At 36.8% G+C, this 21,744-nt stretch overlaps 2 protein-coding genes across 6 annotated transcripts; both read right to left on the bottom strand.

Moving 5' to 3' along the window:
• Positions 1-110: 110 nt before the first annotated feature.
• On the bottom strand, positions 111-9,783 carry LOC108242631 (chitin synthase chs-1-like). Of its 5 annotated transcripts, none has more exons than XM_025008433.2 (20): positions 9,765-9,783; positions 8,861-8,996; positions 8,387-8,575; positions 7,392-8,262; positions 6,616-6,799; positions 6,414-6,512; positions 5,780-5,941; positions 5,517-5,691; positions 5,335-5,436; positions 4,640-4,781; positions 4,362-4,562; positions 4,125-4,240; positions 3,816-3,984; positions 3,289-3,468; positions 2,889-3,167; positions 2,448-2,512; positions 1,204-1,314; positions 909-1,111; positions 745-825; positions 111-263 (listed from the first exon to the last, which is right to left on the bottom strand). In XM_025008433.2, the coding sequence occupies exons 2-19, from the start codon at positions 8,933-8,935 to the stop codon at positions 747-749; spliced, it is 3,402 nt and encodes a 1,133-aa protein (XP_024864201.1). In that variant the 5' UTR covers positions 8,936-8,996; positions 9,765-9,783; the 3' UTR covers positions 111-263; positions 745-746. The 5 variants fall into 5 exon arrangements, with proteins under 5 accessions (XP_024864201.1, XP_024864200.1, XP_037831666.1 ...); XM_025008432.2 differs by lacking the exon at positions 9,765-9,783 and adding an exon at positions 9,280-9,524; XM_037975738.1 differs by lacking the exons at positions 8,387-8,575; positions 8,861-8,996; positions 9,765-9,783 and having other exon boundaries at positions 112-263; positions 7,392-7,667; positions 7,765-7,902.
• A 67-nt stretch (positions 9,784-9,850) lies between these two features.
• LOC108242633 lies at positions 9,851-21,707 on the bottom strand. Its single transcript, XM_025008436.2, has 22 exons — positions 21,422-21,707; positions 19,854-20,016; positions 19,263-19,765; positions 18,892-19,001; positions 18,050-18,238; positions 17,055-17,925; positions 16,472-16,655; positions 16,190-16,288; positions 15,542-15,703; positions 15,279-15,453; positions 15,095-15,196; positions 14,213-14,354; positions 13,928-14,128; positions 13,718-13,833; positions 13,400-13,568; positions 12,876-13,055; positions 12,456-12,734; positions 11,881-11,945; positions 11,597-11,707; positions 11,300-11,508; positions 11,135-11,215; positions 9,851-10,972 (listed from the first exon to the last, which is right to left on the bottom strand). Exons 4-21 carry the CDS (start codon positions 18,964-18,966, stop codon positions 11,137-11,139), a joined length of 3,408 nt encoding a protein of 1,135 aa, XP_024864204.2. The 5' UTR covers positions 18,967-19,001; positions 19,263-19,765; positions 19,854-20,016; positions 21,422-21,707; the 3' UTR covers positions 9,851-10,972; positions 11,135-11,136.
• Between the last annotated feature and the right edge of the window lie 37 nt (positions 21,708-21,744).

Genomic DNA, 21,744 nt, shown 5'->3' with positions numbered 1-21,744 from the left:
AAATAAAGAGTTGAGAGAAAAGGACATTTGTTTTTCCATTTTTTCATTACACTTTTTATTATTTTGAAACAGAGCATAAAAACCATTCTACACAAGGAATCTGTTTTCTTGCTTGCTAAATCCCAGATTTCAGCTGTTTGGCTTCTTCAGCATCTCTCTTCATTTTTTCAACAAGAGTCACATCTGGACTTCAGGTAGTTTAGTGAAGCTCAAAGTTTCCAAGAAGTCACGCTGTTAAGTCATGCAGAATGGCATCTAATGTCCTGCAAAAATAACAGAATACAAAGAAAAGATGGGTGTCACCTTTATGGTTTTAATGGAAGAGATTTTACACCCAACCTTCCCAAGAAGGTCCCGACCAGTAGAGCTCTCACAAATGTAAATGTATTTTTAATTACTCAATATGAAACTTAATATGAAATAACAGAGCCTTAATGTGAATGCATTATGCCTAAAACATGCTCAGACTGACTTGTGCAGTGTAGGAGATTATTTCTATTGACTGTCGTTAAATTTAAACTGCTCAAAACAGTTGCACACTAAAATGAAAAACTAAGACCTTTGTAGTTTGATCTAAATAACCTGTTAAAGTGACAGCGTTCAGATTACCAGTGATATATTTTTGATACAGGTTTTATCAGTGTGTAAATCTGGTTTATCACACTCCACCTCTCCACTGATTCAACCAACTGCACGTCACAATGTATTAATATGATAACAGAAATAAAAATATAAATAAATTACCTTTAAGATTGTTTTTTCTTCCAGTTCTGTTGTTCAGCCTCAGTGTCCAATAATGCAGTGTAGTCAATGAAGTTATAAACTCTAAATGAGTGGAAAATAAACTTTTTTTATTAGTTTTTTTAAAAACATTGGAAAGAAAATTAAATTTAATAAAAAGCGGTCACCTGTAGCACAGCATGCCAATAAACTGGAGGAAAAGTAGCAGAACAGGTCCCAGGAAAAACGTAAAATCCTCATACTCTGTTTGGGGATTTCCTCTGGTTTCCTTGATTTTAATTTTTATCAAGATGGGGAAAATGTCAAAGACCTTGATAATTAAAAGGAACAGCAGCCACAAGACATTCAAGAGGAAAAACCAAAAGCTGATCTGTGTTAAAAAAGAAAAAAAGATTAACATTAAATGAATATCTTTTTATTATTTCCAATCAAAGAAGCATAATTCAAGATTTCTACACCCACCTTGTTTCTAAACTCTTGTAGGTCATTTTGCTTCTTTTCGTTGGTCTCCTTGTCATTTTTAAAAGGTTGCAGAAACGTATCTTGCAGCATTTTCCAGTAGTTTCCTTCTTCCTGTGGAAATCAACATTTTTTTTTATGTTTAAAGCTCCCTGAAAGTTAGAGACCCTTGTTTTGAGTTCACTGTTGATGCATCAGAACTCACCATCACTGAGATACACCTAACATGACTTGTATATTCAAACAATTATGTAGCAGCTTTGTCATTGAAAAATGCTAAAATTGTTGGGCAGGTCAAGGCACAAAATGACAAAGTTAATGCAAATCAGTAAACTTTATTCAAAATGTCGCCCTTTTTATTATCTGGAGTTAAAATTCACGCTGTAGAGGTGAGTGAAAAGTCTGTTATTTAAATAAATGCCAATTCCAATTATTTGATGAGAGTGGAATAACTGTCGTTCTGCCAAATGCCAACATGTATTAAAAAGAATTCTTATGCAAAATTTAAAGTCAAGGGAAATACTCTGAACGGACAAATGGGTTGCAAGAGGACCAGATACTGTATTTGTTCATCATGTGTCTGTTTTCGTTCATATGAGTTTGCTCATCTGCATCCTCGTTTGCCCAACAGCAGCGTAAGAGTTTGCGTCATACTTGGGTTTTACTGTCATTACTAGTTTCATTCACTATGGTGTGGCAATCAAGCATGTGAATCAGCCTTGAAGACAGACATCACCAATTGTGCTCCTGCTTGCAATTAGATCTTGAGTTGCCAGTCACAATCCAGAAGTCGTGCATTACTGTAAAAAAAAAAAACTCCTGAAGAGTGCCTCAAGGTCTGTCACTGTTAAACAAGAATCTTTTAAAAACTGCTTTTCTGTTTACAATAAGGTGACAAATTCTTTTGCAAATCCAATTATCAAATTACACCAGTGGGTATAATATGGTTAGCTTTAATAAAAACCTGTTGCAAAACTAAAATCATCAAAGACAGAGCTTGGCACTTGAACACAAGCGCCTTTTGCAAAACTTCTTGTAAGTTTAACATCTGACCTATTTTAAGTCACTGCTTCCAAAAGTAAATGTGTGTGGTGGTTGGCATCTATTCACCGATTTTGCTTACAAATTTTTAATTTAAGAACTACTAACTATCGATTCCAAAAACTGTGCAAAATAAATTTATTCCTTGATGTTTTTTTGTCCAGTCATCATAACTTTGTGATGAGTACCTTTAAGATGGAACATACCTCACTAAGAGAATCCTCCTGCAGCTCTACACCACAGGACAACTTCTGTAGTTCTGTTATCCAACCTGGAGAAGAAAGAGTGACAAAAACATTGGAATAAAAGAAACAATTTCTCTGTACTTGCTTCATGAACAGTCAAAAACTAATTGAAAGGTAATGATATTTCATACCATGCTTTGAATGATCAACAATTCAATTCAGATCTTCAGAATATACTGCATCAGTGGTGTTTACACTGTGCAAAGGTCTGGCTCTCCTACCAACAACTCTAAACCTAACTGAAATAATTATGTAATCCTAAAAGAAACACCCAGTAAATGCTGTGAGACTGAGCTGCGAAGAACTTACTGAGATGATGCAATGAGAATGCATGCCATAACAAAGCTTAATCTGGCCCAGCAAAGTTGTCTAATGTGTGACTTTTTTGGTCATTGAGTTTACATTTCTGTGGCTCAACTGTCTGAGGGTTGACTGCAGGGTTGGGAGTCCCATCAGCAAGTTTTGTCTCTCTGGTGCCCCAGTAGATGCAGTTCATGTTGACCATTGCGTAAATAAAAAGCAGAATGTCGGCACTTGGCAAAAAGATAATGTAGAACAAGGCATAAAACAACACTGAAAATTCCTGAGGATGCATGACTGCGCCTAATATGCAAAACAATTGCATAGGGATGACATAAATACTGCTGGGTGTCAGAATGGTTTGTTCTTTCATCATTGACCCTGGTAAGAAACAAAGAAGAAAAAAATTCAGGATTTAGATTCAAATCTTAAACCATGTCATAAAATTATATTTGTACATATACAAGTCTACATTATTGTACAACACTTTGAAACAACATACCAACAGAGGTCATTGTCATCACAGACATAACGAATGCATAGAAGGTGCTTAAAACTGCTGCTACAGTGATCTGAGTGTCTTCTTTGAGCTTAAAGCAAAGCCCCACATAGATTGCAGGAGGTATCACAGCTATGACCAGAGCCACAGCAAAATGGATATTCAAGAGGAAGGACAAAATACCTGGAGGAAATAACAGATGAATGTAAATGTTGTTCTCTCTTTTAAAGAAAGACTTTTGTTTAATTGTACTTTGGGTGATTTTTCTTTTCAGGTTAAGCTGAGGGTGAAGCCTTAACTCTGCATATGGGTCTTCCACTTCAACATTTTCTTCTTATGACATTTAGCTTAACCATGACATTGACATTAACCATCTACCTAGTTTGGAACCTGCTCAGTAAGTGAATCTCTGTTCACTGGATTTTACCCTGTGCCTTCCCTGACTCTTGTTTTAGAGTAATTTTTTGTAGTTTTGCTTTTCTCAGCACTAAAAATAGAGGAGAGCAAACAACTTAAAAGCTTATACAAACCTGCAATAAAAAATGAGGTGGTGGCAGGTGTCACAATGACTGAGAAGAGGGCAAACCGCTGGTAGAATATGTATAGTGTAGACATGAATGAGTTCCTCTGGGAAACCTTGTCAGTAAAGCTCAGCAGATTGATTGTATTCACTAATGTGGTTGGCACCCATCGTCTTCGCTGGAAAACAAAAACCAAAGTAAGTATTTTTGGAAACTGATTTGGCAAAAATACGTCTAATAACCAAAGTATTCAAAATATCCGAAACATCAATTTACAATCATACTTGACTGAATACTCTGCTTTGTTTGTGCTTGTACCTGGTTACATAGTTCTTTCAAGTTCTGTGGTACTGTGCTGTAAGAGTTAGATGCATCAATGTACTCCACGGTCCACCCTTGCTTCAAAAGCAAGGTAGTAAGAAATCGGTCCTCTCCTTGAAGAGAACAGAAAATGTATTAAGATGGCGAAATGAAGAAAAAGTGTTAAAACCTTTCAAAATGAAACAGATGAATGAGACAAAACTGAGAAAAAAAAAAAAAAAGTTATTTTATTACCTTGGTCATACTGGATGTAGTGTTTGGGCTCAGTGGATTTGGTAGAAAACTTCTCCATCACATTGTCATCCATCAGCGCCTCTGCTCTGAACAGACTGCAGCTGCCAGGGCTACACAACATAGAGCCAAACATATGCTCTGATGTCTTCTGAAACCAGTGGTAAGCAGCATACTCAAACTTCTGGAACCAGACTGCAGGACCTGCAAAGAAACAGAAGTAGCACAACCTCAACATAGATTTATGTACAGTACCAATTTTACACTGTTTTGGGGCCAACCTGTTCCGGTGGGGTGAATTCTGCCAGACGCAGACCCAACACGAGGATACATTTTCAGATGATCAATGAGTAGCTGAAGATCTGTGGGCAGGAAGCCTGTGTCTCCATCTAGAGCCAAGAGATAGGTGTTTTTCTTCATTTTCTAGGCAAAAAGGAAAATACTGCTCAGTTTCACAGAGAATTAAAACTTCTGACATATCTAAGAAAGTGACAAAGTACAGAAATGATCCGTCAATTTAATTTTAAAGACTAAAATTCACCTCTGACCACTAATACTACTTAACCCTACCCTTAGTAACCCCAATATTTAGGAAATATTTTAAATAAACTCTTGACAAGGTGAGCATTGCACTGATGATTTGCATTGAACCTTGCTGTAAGGTTTCTTGTTTAAACTTTGAATAGGCCTGATCTGAAGATTTTGCATGTTCTCAATGAGCTATCCTCCTTCAGCAGTTCATAAAAACTCATGGTTTGTGGCCTGCTGCTTCAAAATTATTGGATGTAGCAAAAATGTTGTTTTGTAGGAATGCTTCCAAAGTGTACAAGCTTTAGTAGAACATGAGTTACAAGCATCTATCTACATTGAGGCTACAATGTGCATAGGCTACAAATGGAGAAACAAAAAGTTCTCATTAATAAAAAAAAAATCATGTTAATTATCAATAAATCAGAAGTCGTTTTGGATTTCTCACCAGAATCTTGTTTGATAAGTCATTTTCATTTTGTCCTTCCTGAAAGTTTCTGTTGTGGTTGGTCATGAGTTTCCAATCCAGAAGATAATAAAGGTACATAACCTGAAAAACAAATTAACCCAAAACACAGTTAATATTGTATAAGATTTACATGTTGAAATGTTCTATGGGGTCCTTTCTACCAAAGACGATCTCTTCTTGATCCGAATCAGCTCTTTGTCCTTAAAGTGAACCAGTATATCATTCCCATGAGGCATGGTGACAACAAGACGACCTCCATATGGTGTCTTCAGGATCTTCCAATCGGGGATTTGTTCTCGGTTTCCAAAGAATGAGTCATCAGTGTTAATGAAGGTGCTGATCACACAGGTTAAAATATTGTTAAATTATAAAGTCAATAAAACCCAAGTCTCAACTTTAGATCATCTGTAAACATTGTTCTTACCCATAGACCTCTGAGAGGATTTTTATAAGGTTCTTTGCATATTTGTTGAGGTGACACCCCTGGTTTCCTTCAACATTTTCAAATGCATCATCAAAGTAGATATGGGCTTCAAAAGTGAAATCTTTAAACTTTGGCTCTGTCTTTGGTCTGTACCGGTCAAGCCTTTAAAGATGAGAGGAAATGAGAAATAAAATCAGTTGTAATAAGTGATTATGCTTTCACACAAGGTGTGATTGGTGGAGAGCGAGCTTGTGATTTTGAACAATAGCAAAACAGATCTAGTTTGTCTGAACATTATGAAAAAGTAATCTGCTACTTGAGGTCAGTATTAGGTTTTTGACAGCACCTTAACATATATATCATAGATACAAGCCTACAGCTGGAAAAAAACACTTCACAGAAATCTTTTTGGTCATGCAGCAATTGTTGTTGATCTTGGATGCAATTTCTTGCTTGTACATCCTTCTCTGCTGCTCTGTGCACTACTGCTACGGCAACCACGGTGAAAGCTGAACAAAAATGTAGGAAGAGTTACTTAAACAACATCTTTTTGTTTTTTCTATTACATTAGTGCTAAGATTCAAATGTTCAGGGAGTGTTTAAAGGAATGTTCAAAACAGTTATAGTAACTCACCTGAACAGTGAAATCAGATTGTCCTTCATTTCGTTATTCGTCTCATGCCACATGGTTGAACACAGATAAACCATAGCAGTCATACCATTTTCCCTAAAACTTTATATGAGAAAATGGAAAACAGAGCTCTAGTGTTTAAGCTTAATACACTGACCAGGAATGCTAATGGAAGCAGACAGAAAAAGTACAATCATAAACTTACCGATTCGTTCTGTTATTGGTGTGGATGTCAAATTGGGTGTTCAGGAGTAAAGATTGCTCAATAAAGGCTCCATCATACAGACTCCTCATAAACTGGTTTTGTGTCTTATACATGCAAAGTATCTTGGAATAACAGATATAAAGGGTGGCTAAACCAAGGCCAATCCACCAGGACACTGCTACACCTGAGGGAAGTGAAACAATTCATCATATTTATGAACAAGGTACAAAGAATCTTTGGAAAATAGAGAATGCAGAGAAGACTACAACTAAACAAACTTTAGAGCAGGGGTGTCCAAAGTCAGTCCTCGAGGGCCGGCATCCTGCATGTTTTAGTTTTCTCCTTGGTTTTACACACCTGGATCAAATGATGGCTCATTAGAAGGCCTAAGCAGAACACTGACTTGCTGAGGAGGTTGTTACAACCACTAGGGAGAGAACTAAAACATGCAGGATGCCGGCCCTCGAGGACCGACTTTGGACACCCCTGCTTTAGAAGAAACTAATAAACGCAAAAAAACATCAAGGATGCACATCACAGTACTGTATGTGGCAGTAGTAAAGTATGTTTGAGTAAAATAAGACGTACCACATGTAGATAACATTTGCGTTATCATCTATATCCTCTACTTTTACTGTTTATACAAAAAACTAATGCTCCATCCATCTATCCAACCATACATCTATTTATCATTCAATACAGCTGTATTATGAAAACTGCAAATTGTGATGAACAGTTCTGTAACTTGAGGTAGACTTAAGCATTGATTTTTTTACCTGTCATTAAGCCAATGTTGAACATGTCCAAGTAGCACAGAGTTCGTGTAACATCCAAAACCAGCTGCAGGAACATATTACCACTGAGACTTTGATACCTTTTTTCCATGAGCATATTGGAGTAGCTTGTGAAGTTGATGTGTTCAGTTGTGTCCAGGTTTATTCTGTAGTCTTGGTAATAAAAAATGACAGGAATGATGAACAAAGCCATCACAGCCATGGAAGCCATGTATAAAACTGAAATGAAGCATCGTCGTATAGCTTGTATCTTGCAGGCTGCCAATGCAAACCAATGACAGAGTGCTGAGGATATCAGCTGGACCCCAATGAGGATCAATATAATTCTTTTTTCCTGGCCAGGAATTGAACTCACAATATCCCAGTTTGTTTTGGTCAGAGGGATGCAGGCTCCAAGCACACAGGTGGTGACTACAATCCTGAGGAAGCTTGACATGATGTGTAGGATGTTCTGGCACTTTGTCATGTCTTTAAGTAAACCCTTGAGAAAGATAGAGCTGTTGTTCTCACAGATCAGCTTGAAGTAGTTCTGCAACCAGCTGAAAGATGCCAAGATGGACCCACCAACAGCAAGACCAACCCAAAGAGCCATGTTGACATCTTTAGGGTCCTTCATGATGGATAGAACAAGCAATGAACTGTAGCCTACAAAAATGATGATGAAGGTGATGATGGAAGGTATCAAGAAACTGTTCCCTTTTTTGGCAATGCACTGAGTGACCACTTGCAGAAGCACAGAGAGAACCGCTACACTATTCAGGACTGTAACATTGGTTATAATGTCCAAATGTGGCATTACAACGATGGCAAGACCAGCTACACCCACAGAAACACTAAAATCAAAGAACAAAACCTGAAAATGAAACAGATGAGAACACTTGTAAGAAAAATGCCAAAGAAATGAATCAATGAAACTGACATGTTTTGTTTTTATCAGTCAGAAATAAGATAAAAATAAATGTTGTCTTGGGTCTTACTAGGGCTGTAGTCGTTTTCCTGGGCAGCTTTGTTGTTTTATCGCCTGTTTTCCAGCAGCTTTTGAGCAGCACAAGGACACTTGGTGCAATGAGAGAGCAGCCAATACACAGCAGAGCAAGAGGTTTCTGCTCTGGAAGGAGGGCCTTTGTACCTTCATGAGTCAAGGTGATGAGGAGAAGGAAAGAGGTCTGGAAATTAAAAGATAAAGAACACATTTTTAGGGTTATTTCAGATTTTCTCTTTACAAGGTGACACAAGCATTTTATATTTAGAATTCCAAAAACAATATATGAACTTATATAGGACAGTTCTAATATAAAAATGTTCCCAGCAGTATTTAACTAAAATTGGAACATAATGCTGGAGAGGTGCTTGAATGACTTATCAGTGAACCCCTTATTTCAACATTCACAATATTATTAGCAAATATGTTCAAATATATGCCATAATGATCAGTACCAAAGGAAACTAACCTTGCTACATACTGTTAATCCACAAACAAAGATGGCTACTGCAAGCAAAGAGAAGATCCTCTGTAGTTTTGTCATTTTTCTGGGGGTTTCTTCAGTTTTAATAACTGGAAAGTCCCCACAGGTATTCCAGAGCCAGCTACATAATAACAAAGAATATCAAAAGAAAAAAAAAATGTTTAAAAGCATTTACCTCAGATAATGAGGTAAAATCAGTTTTTCAGTACTGTATAAAGAAACAGTTCGAAAAAATGTTATTAGGCCATTTTTGCAGTGATCTGTGGTTGTAGAGGACCCAAGAGCGCAGGCAGCAGAAAGGGAAGCAGCAATCATTTATTAAATGAAAACAAAATCAAACTGTGAGGAAACAAAAATGCCAGGACAAACACAATCAAGACAGGATATGAGCTGCAGGAACTTACATATGAGGATCTGACTGCAAACATCAGAGAAACAGAAGCATAACTAACTGGGTGGAGGGTGATACTAAATGACAACAGCTGGGAGAAATGAGCAACAGGTGCAATGAAACAGTGATCAGGGACGGCAAGACTATAGGTAACTAAAACATAAATGGCTAGTTACAGAAAGGCAGAAATAATAAAAACACAATGACAAAGAACAGACAAATGCAGACAAGAATAAATATACTAACAAAAACACTATGAAACCCAATAATGTTTTATTTTTGCTTTTAGAATTGCTTCAAATTGCTCACTTGGCATTATACTTGCATGGTGCATGTGAAGTTAAAACAGATCTCACATAAAATCATATTCTACAAACAAGGGAGAGCAGTTTGATATGAAGACTATGAATGGTAGATGAATGGAGAGAGATATCTGTTAAAAATATAATTTTAATTAAAATTTCTTGAAGCTGATTAAATGAGCATTGTTTAACTCACGGACGTCAAACTCCATTCCTTGGGGGCTGCTCTCCTACATGTTTTAGATGTGTTCTTGCTTTAAAAAACCTGGTTTAACCAAATGACTTGTGGACATGCTTCTGGAGAACTTGCTGATATGATGAGGAGGCAATTAAAATATTTGAATCAGGTGTGTTGGACCAGAAAAACCTTAAAACTTCCAGTGGTCCTTGAGGCCTGAAGTTTGACATCTCTTGGTTTAACTAAAGAAATATCTAATCTATTGTTTAGTGCAAAAAACAATTTTTCCAACAAGGCAGAGAAGATTAAAAAAATAAAATCAGGTCAAGGATAAACAAAAGATAACATGGTTTACTAATCAGCATAGTCAAAAAAGGGTTTTATTTTTTTAAACCTTTTGTTTAACCAGGTGAGTCCCATTGAAATTATAAGATCTCTTTTTCCAAAGGAGCCCAAGACATCTTGAAGAAAAAAAAAAACAACACACGGTTTTGCGCTTTAATTAGGAGGTAAAGAACAGGGGCAACCAAGAAAACCAAAAGAATAATGATAACATTAAATAATAACAACAAGTAAATCAGCTGATTAAAATCAAAGCTAAAATAAAGTAGGCTTTCCTTCTGCAAAAGAACAATTCCTAAAAAACTAAAAGTCTAAGCCTAAAGTTAAAAAGTGGGAACCATGGCAGGGTTTTTCCAGGACCAGACATCTTCAGTGGTCCTCGGTGCTGCACAGCCACTCCACTCTGTAGGAGCTCTATAAAGAAGAGGGTAGCAGAAACTCCATACAGATGTGCAGTTGCAAGTTATCAAATATGTACTCATTTCATGGGACAGAGTGCTTACCTCTGCCCCTCCACTGAAGCACACAACAGATACCTGCTGATAGCAGCCTGCTGTCACATATCTGTAGTATTTTTTATAGATTTTATAGGTTTCATAGATTTGTGTCTTCATTATATTTTGAAAATAGAAACCAATTTACAATAAGATCCTTGCAGCACTCACACAGAGTTGAGAGAAACGGATCTTTATTTTTCATCCTTTCTTCTTCCTACACTTTCTGTTATCAGTTTAAAACAGAGCATAGAAACCATTTTACAAGAAGGATCTGTTTCCTTGCTCGCTGAATTCTAGATTTCAGCTGCTCAACAGTCCATCGTCTTCATTGTCATCATTTGATTCTCCTCTTCATGACGCTCCAAACATTTTCACCAGGAGGCAGATCTGAATGTCAGGCAGGTTAGTTTTTAATGTGTAGATTAGTAGCATAAACATTATTAGCGATAGTACCAGTGATGTAGCTCAATATAGCTAATATTAGCAGGAATTGTATATGTACAACAATACAACAATAATGAAATAATAACAGAAATTTTTAAAAACTACCTTTAAGACTGTTTTTTCTTCCAGATCTGTTCTTCAGGCTCAGTGTCCAAAGATGCAATATAGTCAATGATGGCGTGAACTCTAAAGGAGCAGAAAATAGGCAAGCATGTTTTTTTTTTTCTTTTGAATATCAAAACATTGGTGAGAAAAGGTAATTTTGGTTACTTGTAAAACAGCAGGCCAATAAAATGGAGCAAAGCTAGAAGAGTAGGTCCAAAAAAAAAGGTAAAATCCATGAATTCAACTTGAATTATTTCTCCAGTTTCCTCAAGGTTGATGTCAATATTTATCAGACTGGGGAAGATTTTAAAGTCCTTGATGATGAAAATTAAAAGAAGCCACAGGACGTTCCCAAAGAAAAGCCAGAAGCAGATCTATGTTGAAATAGAAATAGGAGATTACCTTTAGATGCATGTTTTTTTTGTATATTAAAGAAACAAACATTTAAATTTTTACACCCACCTTATTTCTAAACTCTCGCAGGTCTTTCAGCCTCTTTTCATCTGTCTCCTTGTCAGCTTGAAAAGGTTGCAGGTACTTGTCCTGCAGCTCTTTCCAGTAGTTTTCCTCTTCCTGCAGAAACCAACACAGTTATTAGTAGCATAGATTGGATAAAGACTTTTGAATTGTTTATTTTTTACTGTTTATGTTCATTACAAAATTATGAACTAAAAACGTAAAAAAATATATCTATTGGCTCAGCTTTCTTGATTGTGATTCTCTGTTCAGATTAAGCTGGAACACACCTCACTGAGACAATCCTCCTGCAGATGTATTTCACAGGACATATTCTGTAATTGTGTTATCCAACCTGGAGAACAGAACAGAGTATGACAGAAGAACATTAGGCCTCACATGTTGGAATGTTTTATGCAAAGACACTTCTAATTTCGCTGCACTTGCTGCAAGAAGAAAAGTCAAATATTCTGTAATTTCCTGAAAGATACTGTAATTTATTTGTTTTATGCCGTGCTTTGTATGATTAACGTTTTCCACTTTAATTTTATAATAATATATACATGTTCACCACTGAAGATGTTATTTACAATGATGTTTTGGGGTTGCTAAAATCTTGTGTGGTAGTAGTTGAGAGTAATTACCAACACATATTTTGGCAACTAGACTTCTATTCTGTAGTTGAATGAGTTTTGCTTCTCATCTGAGGAGTTTTATCAATTCTAAAAAGTAAATGATGAAGCTCTTATTTTGTTCTTATCTATTCTGATAGTAACAGAAGTCCAGTTGATTTTGATTTTGATTTTTTACTTCTTTCTTTTGCATTTACTATGTCCTGGATGACTGAGAATCTAGACCATCTTACATTTTTGTGCTTTTGTTGGCTGTTGGATCACAGCAGGGTTGGGAGTCCCTTCATCAGGTTTTGTCTCTCTAGTGCCCCAGTAGATGCAGTTCATATTGACCATGGTGTAGATAAAAAGCAGGATGTCAACACTTGGCCAACAGATAATAGAGAACCCTGCATAGAACAACGCTGAAAATTCCTGAGGATGCATGATTGCAGTTATAATAAAAAGAATGTACGTGGGGGCAACAAAAATGCTGCTGGGTGTCAGAATAGTTTGTCCTTTCACCATTGACCCTGGTAGGAAACAAAGAAAGCATCAGGTTTTAGAGTCAAGTCATTTTTAATTGTATATTAAAAATATAACTGTATATAAATGAACAAAACAAAATGCTAAATCAAGTCTGCATTAAATTACAACAGTTTGAAATAACATACCGATAGCAGTCATAATCAACACCAACATAAGGAATGCATATAAGGTGCTCAGAACTGCTGCTATAGTGATCTGAGTGTCTTCTTTGAGCTTAAAGCAAAGTCCAACATAGATGGCAGGAGGTATCACGGCTATGACCAGAGCCACAGGAAAATGGATGTTCAACAGGAAGGACAAAACATCTGGAGGAAACAGACAAGAAATTAAAAAGATGTTCTCAGTTTTGAAAAGGAACTTTGGTTGAATTTTGTATTGACTGGTTTTAGTGTTTATTGTTTTTCAAAAACAATACACCAATCAGAAATAATGCTTACATGGGCTAATGTTTAACTTTTACACTTTTGCTTGACACTGTTTGTTTAGTTACTGTTTTCTTAACCTAACAACCTTTATGTGTTGCTATATCAGTGTACACTGTGTGTGCATAGACCATTAATGCTAAAGATGCTGATGCAATTACTAAAACAAACCACATGTTAGGAGAGCAAATAGGTTCAAAGTTTAGGTCTTCACATAAAATACTAACCTGCTACAAAAAAAGAGGCAGTGGCAGGTGTTACAATGAATAAGAAGAAGGCAAACAATTGGTATAATGTGCCTAGTATGGACCAGGGTGAGTTCCTCATTGTAATATTGAAATTTAAGATCAGCAGATCCACTGTAGTCACCAGTGTGGTTGGCAGCCATCGTCTTCGCTGAAAAGAAGCAAAAACTAAGTTAAGTGTGACAATTTTTACTTATTTTTGGCAAAATAACATCTGACAACCAATCAATTCAAAATATTGAAAACATAATCATTTGCAATTGTTTTTTACTGAATGCTTTGCTTAGCTAGCGCTTGTACCTGGTTATATAGTTCTTTCAAGTTCTGTGGTACTGTGCTGTAAGAGTTAGATGCAGCAATGTACTCCACGGTCCACCCTTGCTTCAAAAGCAAGCTAGTGAGCCATCGGTCCTCAGCTTGAAGAGCACAGAAAATATATTTAGTAATAAAGAAGGCCTGTAGAAGTAACCAAAATGACTGACAGCATGACAGAAAGACTTGTTTTATTACCTCGGTCATACTGGATGTAGTGTTTGGGCTCAGTGGATTTGGTGGGAAGTTTCTCCATCACATTGTCATCCATCAGCGCCTCTGCTCTGTACAGAGTGCAGCTGCCAGGGCTACACAACAAGGAGCCAAACATATGCTCAGCTGGCTTCTGTAGCCAGTGGTAAAAAGCATACTCAAACTTCTGGAACCAAACCACAGGTCCTGCAAAGGAAATACAGAGGCTCGTATGACAGCCCGACCATGGTTCCTTGTACAATATCTAGTTTTGACATTTTTTGTGTCAACCTGTCCCAGTGGGGTGAATTCTGGCAGTCACAGACCCAACACGAGGATACATTTTCAGATGATCAATGAGGATCTTAAGATCAGTGGGCTGCAGGCTTGTGTCTCCATCCAAAGCAAAGAGATAGGTATTTTTCTTTTTTTCCTGGACAAAGAGACAAATTTTGCTCAGTTTTACATGTATCATACAAAGTTTTAAAAATGTCTTCTTCTGACTTGACAGTAACGTTTAAGTGTCTCAAATTGTGATTTTTTTGTTGTTCATTTTAACTTGAATTGTATTTTATGTCTTATTACCTGATATTTTGTTGGAAATATTTTATTATTACTGCTAATGTTATTAAAACTGTTGCTGTAAATGTAACATTGCACATTTTGCTGCTTCTTATCTTGGCCAGGACATTTTTGTAAAAGAAATTAATAATCTCAACAGATTTTTTTTCCTGCTTAAAAAAAATGTTAATAAAAATAATAACATTAATTGCATTGCATCTCACAGTAAGAAGGTGCCTTGTTTACATTTTTGGAAGTTCCCAATCTGAGAGGATTTTGCACGGTCTCAATTAGCCTGAGTGGCTTTTCCTTCCACAGTTCAGAAACACTCATGGTTGATTAACTGCTGTTTCAAAATTAATAGATGCAGCATATTTGTGTACGGATGTTTCCAAAAAGTACGTGTTTTACTGGAACATGAAGATGCACTTTTGTCACTAGAGCAGTTTCATTATTTTTTCAAAAACATAGACAGGAAAAATATGATAATCTGCCTACTTGGTGTATTTTTACTCTACTAGGGTACAACTAAGAAATTAAGCTTGTTGAGAATAATTCACATTTACAGTAATATTTATAAATGATTCAGATATTGTTTTGGATTTATCTCACCTGGATCTGTGTTGCAATGTCTTTTTCATTATGTCCTTCCTGAAGGTTTTTGTTGTTTTTGGTCATAAGTTTCCAATCCAGAAGATAATAAAGGTACATAACCTGAAAAACAACAATTAACCATCAACATAATTATTATCGCATCAGATTTAAGTGTTAAAATGTCTCATTGAGCCCTTCCTACAAGAGTCCATCTCTTCTTGTTCCGAATGAGCTCTTTGTCCTTGAAGTGAACCAGTATATCATTCCCATGAGGCATGGTGACAACAAGACGACCTCCATATGGAGTCTTCAGGATTTTCCAATCAGGGATTTGCTCTTGGTTTCCAAAGAATGAGTCATCAGTGTTAATGAAGGTGCTGATCACACAGGTTAAAATATTGTTAAATTATAAAGTCAATAAAACCCATGTCACAACTTTAGATCATCTGCAAACATTGTTCTTACCCATAGACCTCTGAGAGGATTTTCATAAGGTTCTTTGCATATTTGTTGAGGTGACGTCCCTGGTTTCCTTCAACATTTTCAAATGCATCATCAAAGTAGATATGGGCTTCAAAAGTGAAATCCTCAAACTTTGGCTCTGTCTTTGGTCTGTACTGGTCAAGTCTTTAGAGATCACACAAACAAACAGAAAAGAAAATTTTGTTTTAAAAAGTTATGATGCTTTCACATAGGATGTGATTGGTGCAGAACTCCGTTAACTCATTAATGAGCTAGTGATGTGGCACAAAAGAAGAACAGATCTATTTGGTCTAAACTAATCATGACCTGTTAATTCCAAGATTTTGCTGAACCAATCTGCTACTTGAGGTTGGTTTTCAGTTTTCAGCTATGTTACTGAATTTATTTTGGTCATCCAGCAATTGTTGTCCATTTTGGATGCAATTTGTGGTTGGAAGTGCTTCTCTCCTGTTCTTAAAACTGTCTCTATGTCCACTGCAACAAAAGCTACATTTTTTATGTGAGAGCAGAAAAAAATGTATGAAGTTTTTGCTTGTTTCACTCAAGAAACCAGCTGCTATTATTTATTACATTAGTTCAAGGGTTCAAATGCACCTGAAGCTTGGTAATGAAATATTCTTAATAACTCACCTGAACACTGAGATCACATGGTCCTTCATTTCATCATCTGTCTCATGCCACATGGTTGAACACAGATAAACCATGGTAGTAGCTGCACTTTCCCTAAAACTTTAAATGACAAAATGGAGAATTTAAGTAACATTCTGACACATCTAGTGTTTAAGTTTAAACCACTGACCACGAAAGGTAATGAATCAGACAAAATAATATTGTATCAGCCCGTCCAGCACGCCCTCTGGAGGAGAAAACCTGGAACAACCTCAGAACCTTCTGACAGTATCACAAACTCACCGATGCATTCTGTCTTTTGTCTGGATGTCAAATTGGGTGTTGAGGAGTAAAGATTGCTCGATAAAAACCCCATCATACAGATTCTTCATAAACTGGTTTTGAGTCAGATGCAAGCAATGTGTCTTGAAGTACCAGATATAAAAGGTTGCTAAACCAAGGCCAATCCACCAGGACACTGCTGCACCTGAGGGAAGTAAAACAATTCATCATATTTATGAACAAGGTACAAAGAATCTTTGGAAAATAGAGAATGCAGAGAAGAATACATCTAAACAAACTTTAGAAGAAACTAATAAACACAAAAAACATCAAGGATGCACATCACAGTACTATATGTGGCAGTAATAAGGTATGTTTGAGTAAAATAAAATGTACCAGTCATTTCTACATGTAGATAACATTTGTGTTATGATCTATATACTCAACTTTTACTGTTTATGCAAAAATAAACTAATGCTCATGACAGCTTTACTTACATACTTGTATCTATTTATCATTCAATACAGCTGTGTTATGAAAACTGCAAATTGTGGTAAGCAGCTCTGTAACTTGAGGTAGATTTAAGCATTGATTTTTTTTTTACCTGTCATTAAGCCAATGTTGGACGTGTCCAAATACCACAGAGTTCGTGTAACGTCCAAAACCAGCTGCAGCAACATATTACCACTGAGACTTGAATTTCTTTTATCCACAAGTGCATTACAGTAGCTTGTGAAGTTGATGTGTTCAGTTGTGTCCAGGTTTATTCTGTAGTCTTGGTAGTAAAAAATGACAGGAATGATGAACAAAGCCATCACAGCCATGGAAGCCATGTATAAAACTGAAATGAAGCATCGTCGTATAGCTTGTATCTTGCAGGCTGCCAATGCAAACCAATGACAGAGTGCTGAGGATATCAGCTGGACCCCAATGAGGATCAATATAATTCTTTTTTCCTGGCCAGGAATTGAACTCACAATATCCCAGTTTGTTTTGGTCAGAGGGATGCAGGCTCCAAGCACACAGGTGGTGACTACAATCCTGAGGAAGCTTGACATGATGTGTAGGATGTTCTGGCACTTTGTCATGTCTTTAAGTAAACCCTTGAGAAAGATAGAGCTGTTGTTCTCACAGATCAGCTTGAAGTAGTTCTGCAACCAGCTGAAAGATGCCAAGATGGACCCACCAACAGCAAGACCAACCCAAAGAGCCATGTTGACATCTTTAGGGTCCTTCATGATGGATAGAACAAGCAATGAACTGTAGCCTACAAAAATGATGATGAAGGTGATGATGGAAGGTATCAAGAAACTGTTCCCTTTTTTGGCAATGCACTGAGTGACCACTTGCAGAAGCACAGAGAGAACCGCTACACTATTCAGGACTGTAACATTGGTTATAATGTCCAAATGTGGCATTACAACGATGGCAAGACCAGCTACACCCACAGAAACACTAAAATCAAAGAACAAAACCTGAAAATGAAACAGATGAGAACACTTGTAAGAAAAATGCCAAAGAAATGAATCAATGAAACTGACATGTTTTGTTTTTATCAGTCAGAAATAAGATAAAAATAAATGTTGTCTTGGGTCTTACTAGGGCTGTAGTCGTTTTCCTGGGCAGCTTTGTTGTTTTATCGCCTGTTTTCCAGCAGCTTTTGAGCAGCACAAGGACACTTGGTGCAATGAGAGAGCAGCCAATACACAGCAGAGCAAGAGGTTTCTGCTCTGGAAGGAGGGCCTTTGTACCTTCATGAGTCAAGGTGATGAGGAGAAGGAAAGAGGTCTGGAAATTAAAAGATAAAGAACACATTTTTAGGATTATTTCAGATCTTCTTCTCTTTACAATGTGACATAAGCATTTTATATTTATAATTACAAAAACAATCATCTTACATAGGACCATTCTAATATAAAAGTCTCCCCAACAGTATTTAAACCAAACAAATTGGAGCATAACACTGGAAAAGTACTTGGATGACTGATGTGTTTTCATCACCTGCAGGTTTTAGCCTCAAGATGTTTCTTTTAAACAATCATGGAAGGTGGTTGTTAAAGGACCATTTCTCAAAAGATAAAAAGACCAGATATTCAAAAAGAGGGGTTCCAGGAACTCTACATTTACACATAAATTATCCAATGCAGAATTCGGATAGTAAAATTCCACTGGGGATCTTTTTTTATATATATAATGGAGTCTCATAACCATAACCATATATAATGGTGTGGCATAACCAAAAGCTAAAATGTTTCAAAATTATTACAGTGAGTTATTTTGTGTCTGCTGTGGAGATTTGAGCAATACAGAAATTGTTTAAATTGACAAAGTTACTGTGAAATGGCTTTCTACACTGTATTCAAGCTTCAGTCATACTCACATCATTGTTGGCAAATATGTGTAAAAATATACCTTAACAAAAAGTACCAAAGAAGGCTAACCTTGCTACATACTGTCAATCCAAAAACAAAGATAACCACTGCCAGCAAAGAGAAAATCCTTTGTAGTTTCATCATTTTCCAGGTGGTCTCTTCAGTTTTTCAAGAGCTGGCTGAATAAAGACAAAGATTACCAAAGTGTGAAAAAAACCAGTATGAAACAACAGTTAAAAGCATTTCTATCAGAATAATGAGGTTCATTCTGTAACAAAACTGGTAAATTGTTGGGTTTTATTATTTTATTGGTTTATTGTTGTTTTTGATTTTGTTTTTCAGCAACTATTTCTCCTACTGTATCTCAGTGTTACACTCAAGATTCCTACCCTCAGAGTGCTTTTAACTCCAACAAAAATACTCAGAATAAAAATACTGACCTCACTTTTTTGTTGTTGTTGTTCTCATCCCACTCACTTTTTAAAATCTCTTTTCTGGACGATGACTTTCATCTAGGTTCAACTTCATGCATGGCTTCAATCTCTGATGCTGGAAAAAGAGTATAGGTCTTCAGATCCATCTTGAATGACCAAGTTGTTTTAGAAAATAAAGTATTTTTAAAAATTAACACGGTCTTGATCTGTGATTCTTGTGTCCTACATTAACATAGAAGATAGCCCTTATAAATGGAAGCAATCGTGCTTCCTCTTGCTTTGCTCCTGCTCATCAGCGTATATAACAATCAGACCATGTAATCGTCCTGTGGACCCTCCTCTCTTCACTTATGAGGGCTTCTGGAGGGTTAAACACATGCAAGAACTGACATGAACCAGAGTTTAGTCATGTGAGCGGAGCCAAAAACCAGACACGGAAACAGAATAAAAAGGTAATTTTGTTTACAGGTACTCGTACTGTATATACAGTGGGGAACAACCAGGAGGATCTGAAAGCAAGAAGGAGCAAGGTGAGTCTACTGGATTTGTTTGTCCGTAAGTCTTGTGAAGAGCAGAGTGTAATTGTTCGTTTCTTACAGGTTCGAGAAATGATCGTGGCCTGACGGCGAAGCAGGGTTTGTTTGAAAGCAGTCCAGGAGGTAAGGAGTTCAGAGATCCAGCAAACAGGTAAGTTCATCCAAGCTGTACAACAGGTAAGTCCAGGTAGGCGGTGGATCCAAAAAAGTCGAGCAGCAACAACCTGAGGCGAAGGGCAAAGCACAAAGACCAAAGTTAACGTACTTGAGAACTTAGTGTTAAAACCTGGTGGCTGAGATTCTAACCCAGAAGACGAGTTGCTCCAGCGAACATCTGGAACCAGACAGAGGTTTAAATGCAGGTATTGCTCGTCAACGGGCTTCAGCAACAGTTGGGGAGAGGGAAGTTAGAGGCACCACCCACAGAGAGGGGGCAAACTTCAGATCCTCATAAGAACAATAGGATTCCTTGCATGTTAACCTGAGCAGACTGAAAACTGGTTATACATGAAAACAATTATGTGAGTTTTGGGGACAAAAACATTGTTTGAATTCAAGATAGCTGTTCACACTAGATCACCTGGGTGTGAATGGCTTCATTGGAAAGTTATACAAGGTATTTTGCAAAATACTACATCGGTTTCAGATACAACAACAGAATACAATCATAACAAGCCTACCATTCAATACTCTTCTATCAAAACCAACTGTAGAAGAGGAAAAGCTTGTCCATGCTTTTATATACAGTAGACTGGATGAATGTAATAGTCTTCTAACTGGACCTCACCAAAAGAGCATTAAACAGTTACAGCTTATTAAAAATGCTGCAGCTCAGGTTTTGACTAGAACTAAGAGATCTAAGCATATTACTGTAGTTTTAAAGTCTTTATACTGCCTCCCAATCAGCCATAGAATAGACTTTAAAGGCAGCCAAGGACACAATGGCTAAGACGGATGGAGCGGGGGCTCAAACAGGTAACTCACCGGTTACAGGACCAATCCCTACCTCCTGAGCCACTGCCACCACTGGCTTTATGTAAATTAAACCAGCAATACAAAAAGCATACAGTAAAAAAAAATTAAAATTAAAAAAACATGCCATAAATCACTTTCACTCTATGACAATAGCAAACTAAAGAGTAGGATAAAGAGATTGGACTTCTTGTCTCTGTAATAAATTGAAGACAGCATAATAAGAAGTTGTGATTTCTGCAACATTCATTTTTACTCTTAGTTTTATTATGCATGTGACATGATATTTAAGAAAAGCCGAAATGATTAAAATTTATCTGTCACCATTCATGTTGTAATGTGCACTTGTTTCAAGGTCAAACAATATAAGCATATATGTTTTTTTATTATTTATTTAGTTGTTTCTATCATTTTTAAATATTCAAACATGTTAACTATACATACAAAGTAACTATAAATACAAATCCAAATGCAAGATGTTGTGAAACAGTGTGGCATTTACTCCCTTCTGAGGAATATCACCACACTACCTTGTGTTTCTCACCTTTCCCCAGATGTTGCAGGAAAGTCGGACACACAAAACGAGTCCAGACCAGAGGTGTAACTACAAATCATACATTTATTCAAACATTCAGATGAATGGAGACAACAACTCACCAACAAGAAGCTACAGCAACAAGTTCCCAGTTGTGTCTGAGGTGATTCCCCTTTCACCTCTTTTTTATACTCTGAACCACACCCAAGTTTTCTGCACACAAACAGCTGCAGCAGCTTCTTTTTCCATCTCAAGGATGGCTACCTCATCTCACTCGCCCCTGTCATGATGTCCTGGTAACTGTTCTTTTTTATTATTTTATCATAAGCTAAGCATAACCTCATTTTAGCAATATCAAAGTTTGTTTATATTTTACAGTTTGAACTGCATTACCATTTAGTACTTATACAAGCTTTAAATGTTTGCACCTTTGTGAGGTCCCTTT

The sequence above is a fragment of the Kryptolebias marmoratus genome, linkage group LG5 (genome assembly GCF_001649575.2).
Source record: "Kryptolebias marmoratus isolate JLee-2015 linkage group LG5, ASM164957v2, whole genome shotgun sequence".
In the NCBI taxonomy this organism is placed as follows: Eukaryota; Metazoa; Chordata; class Actinopteri; order Cyprinodontiformes; family Rivulidae; genus Kryptolebias; species Kryptolebias marmoratus.
This window is presented reverse-complemented; position numbering and strand designations above follow the sequence as displayed.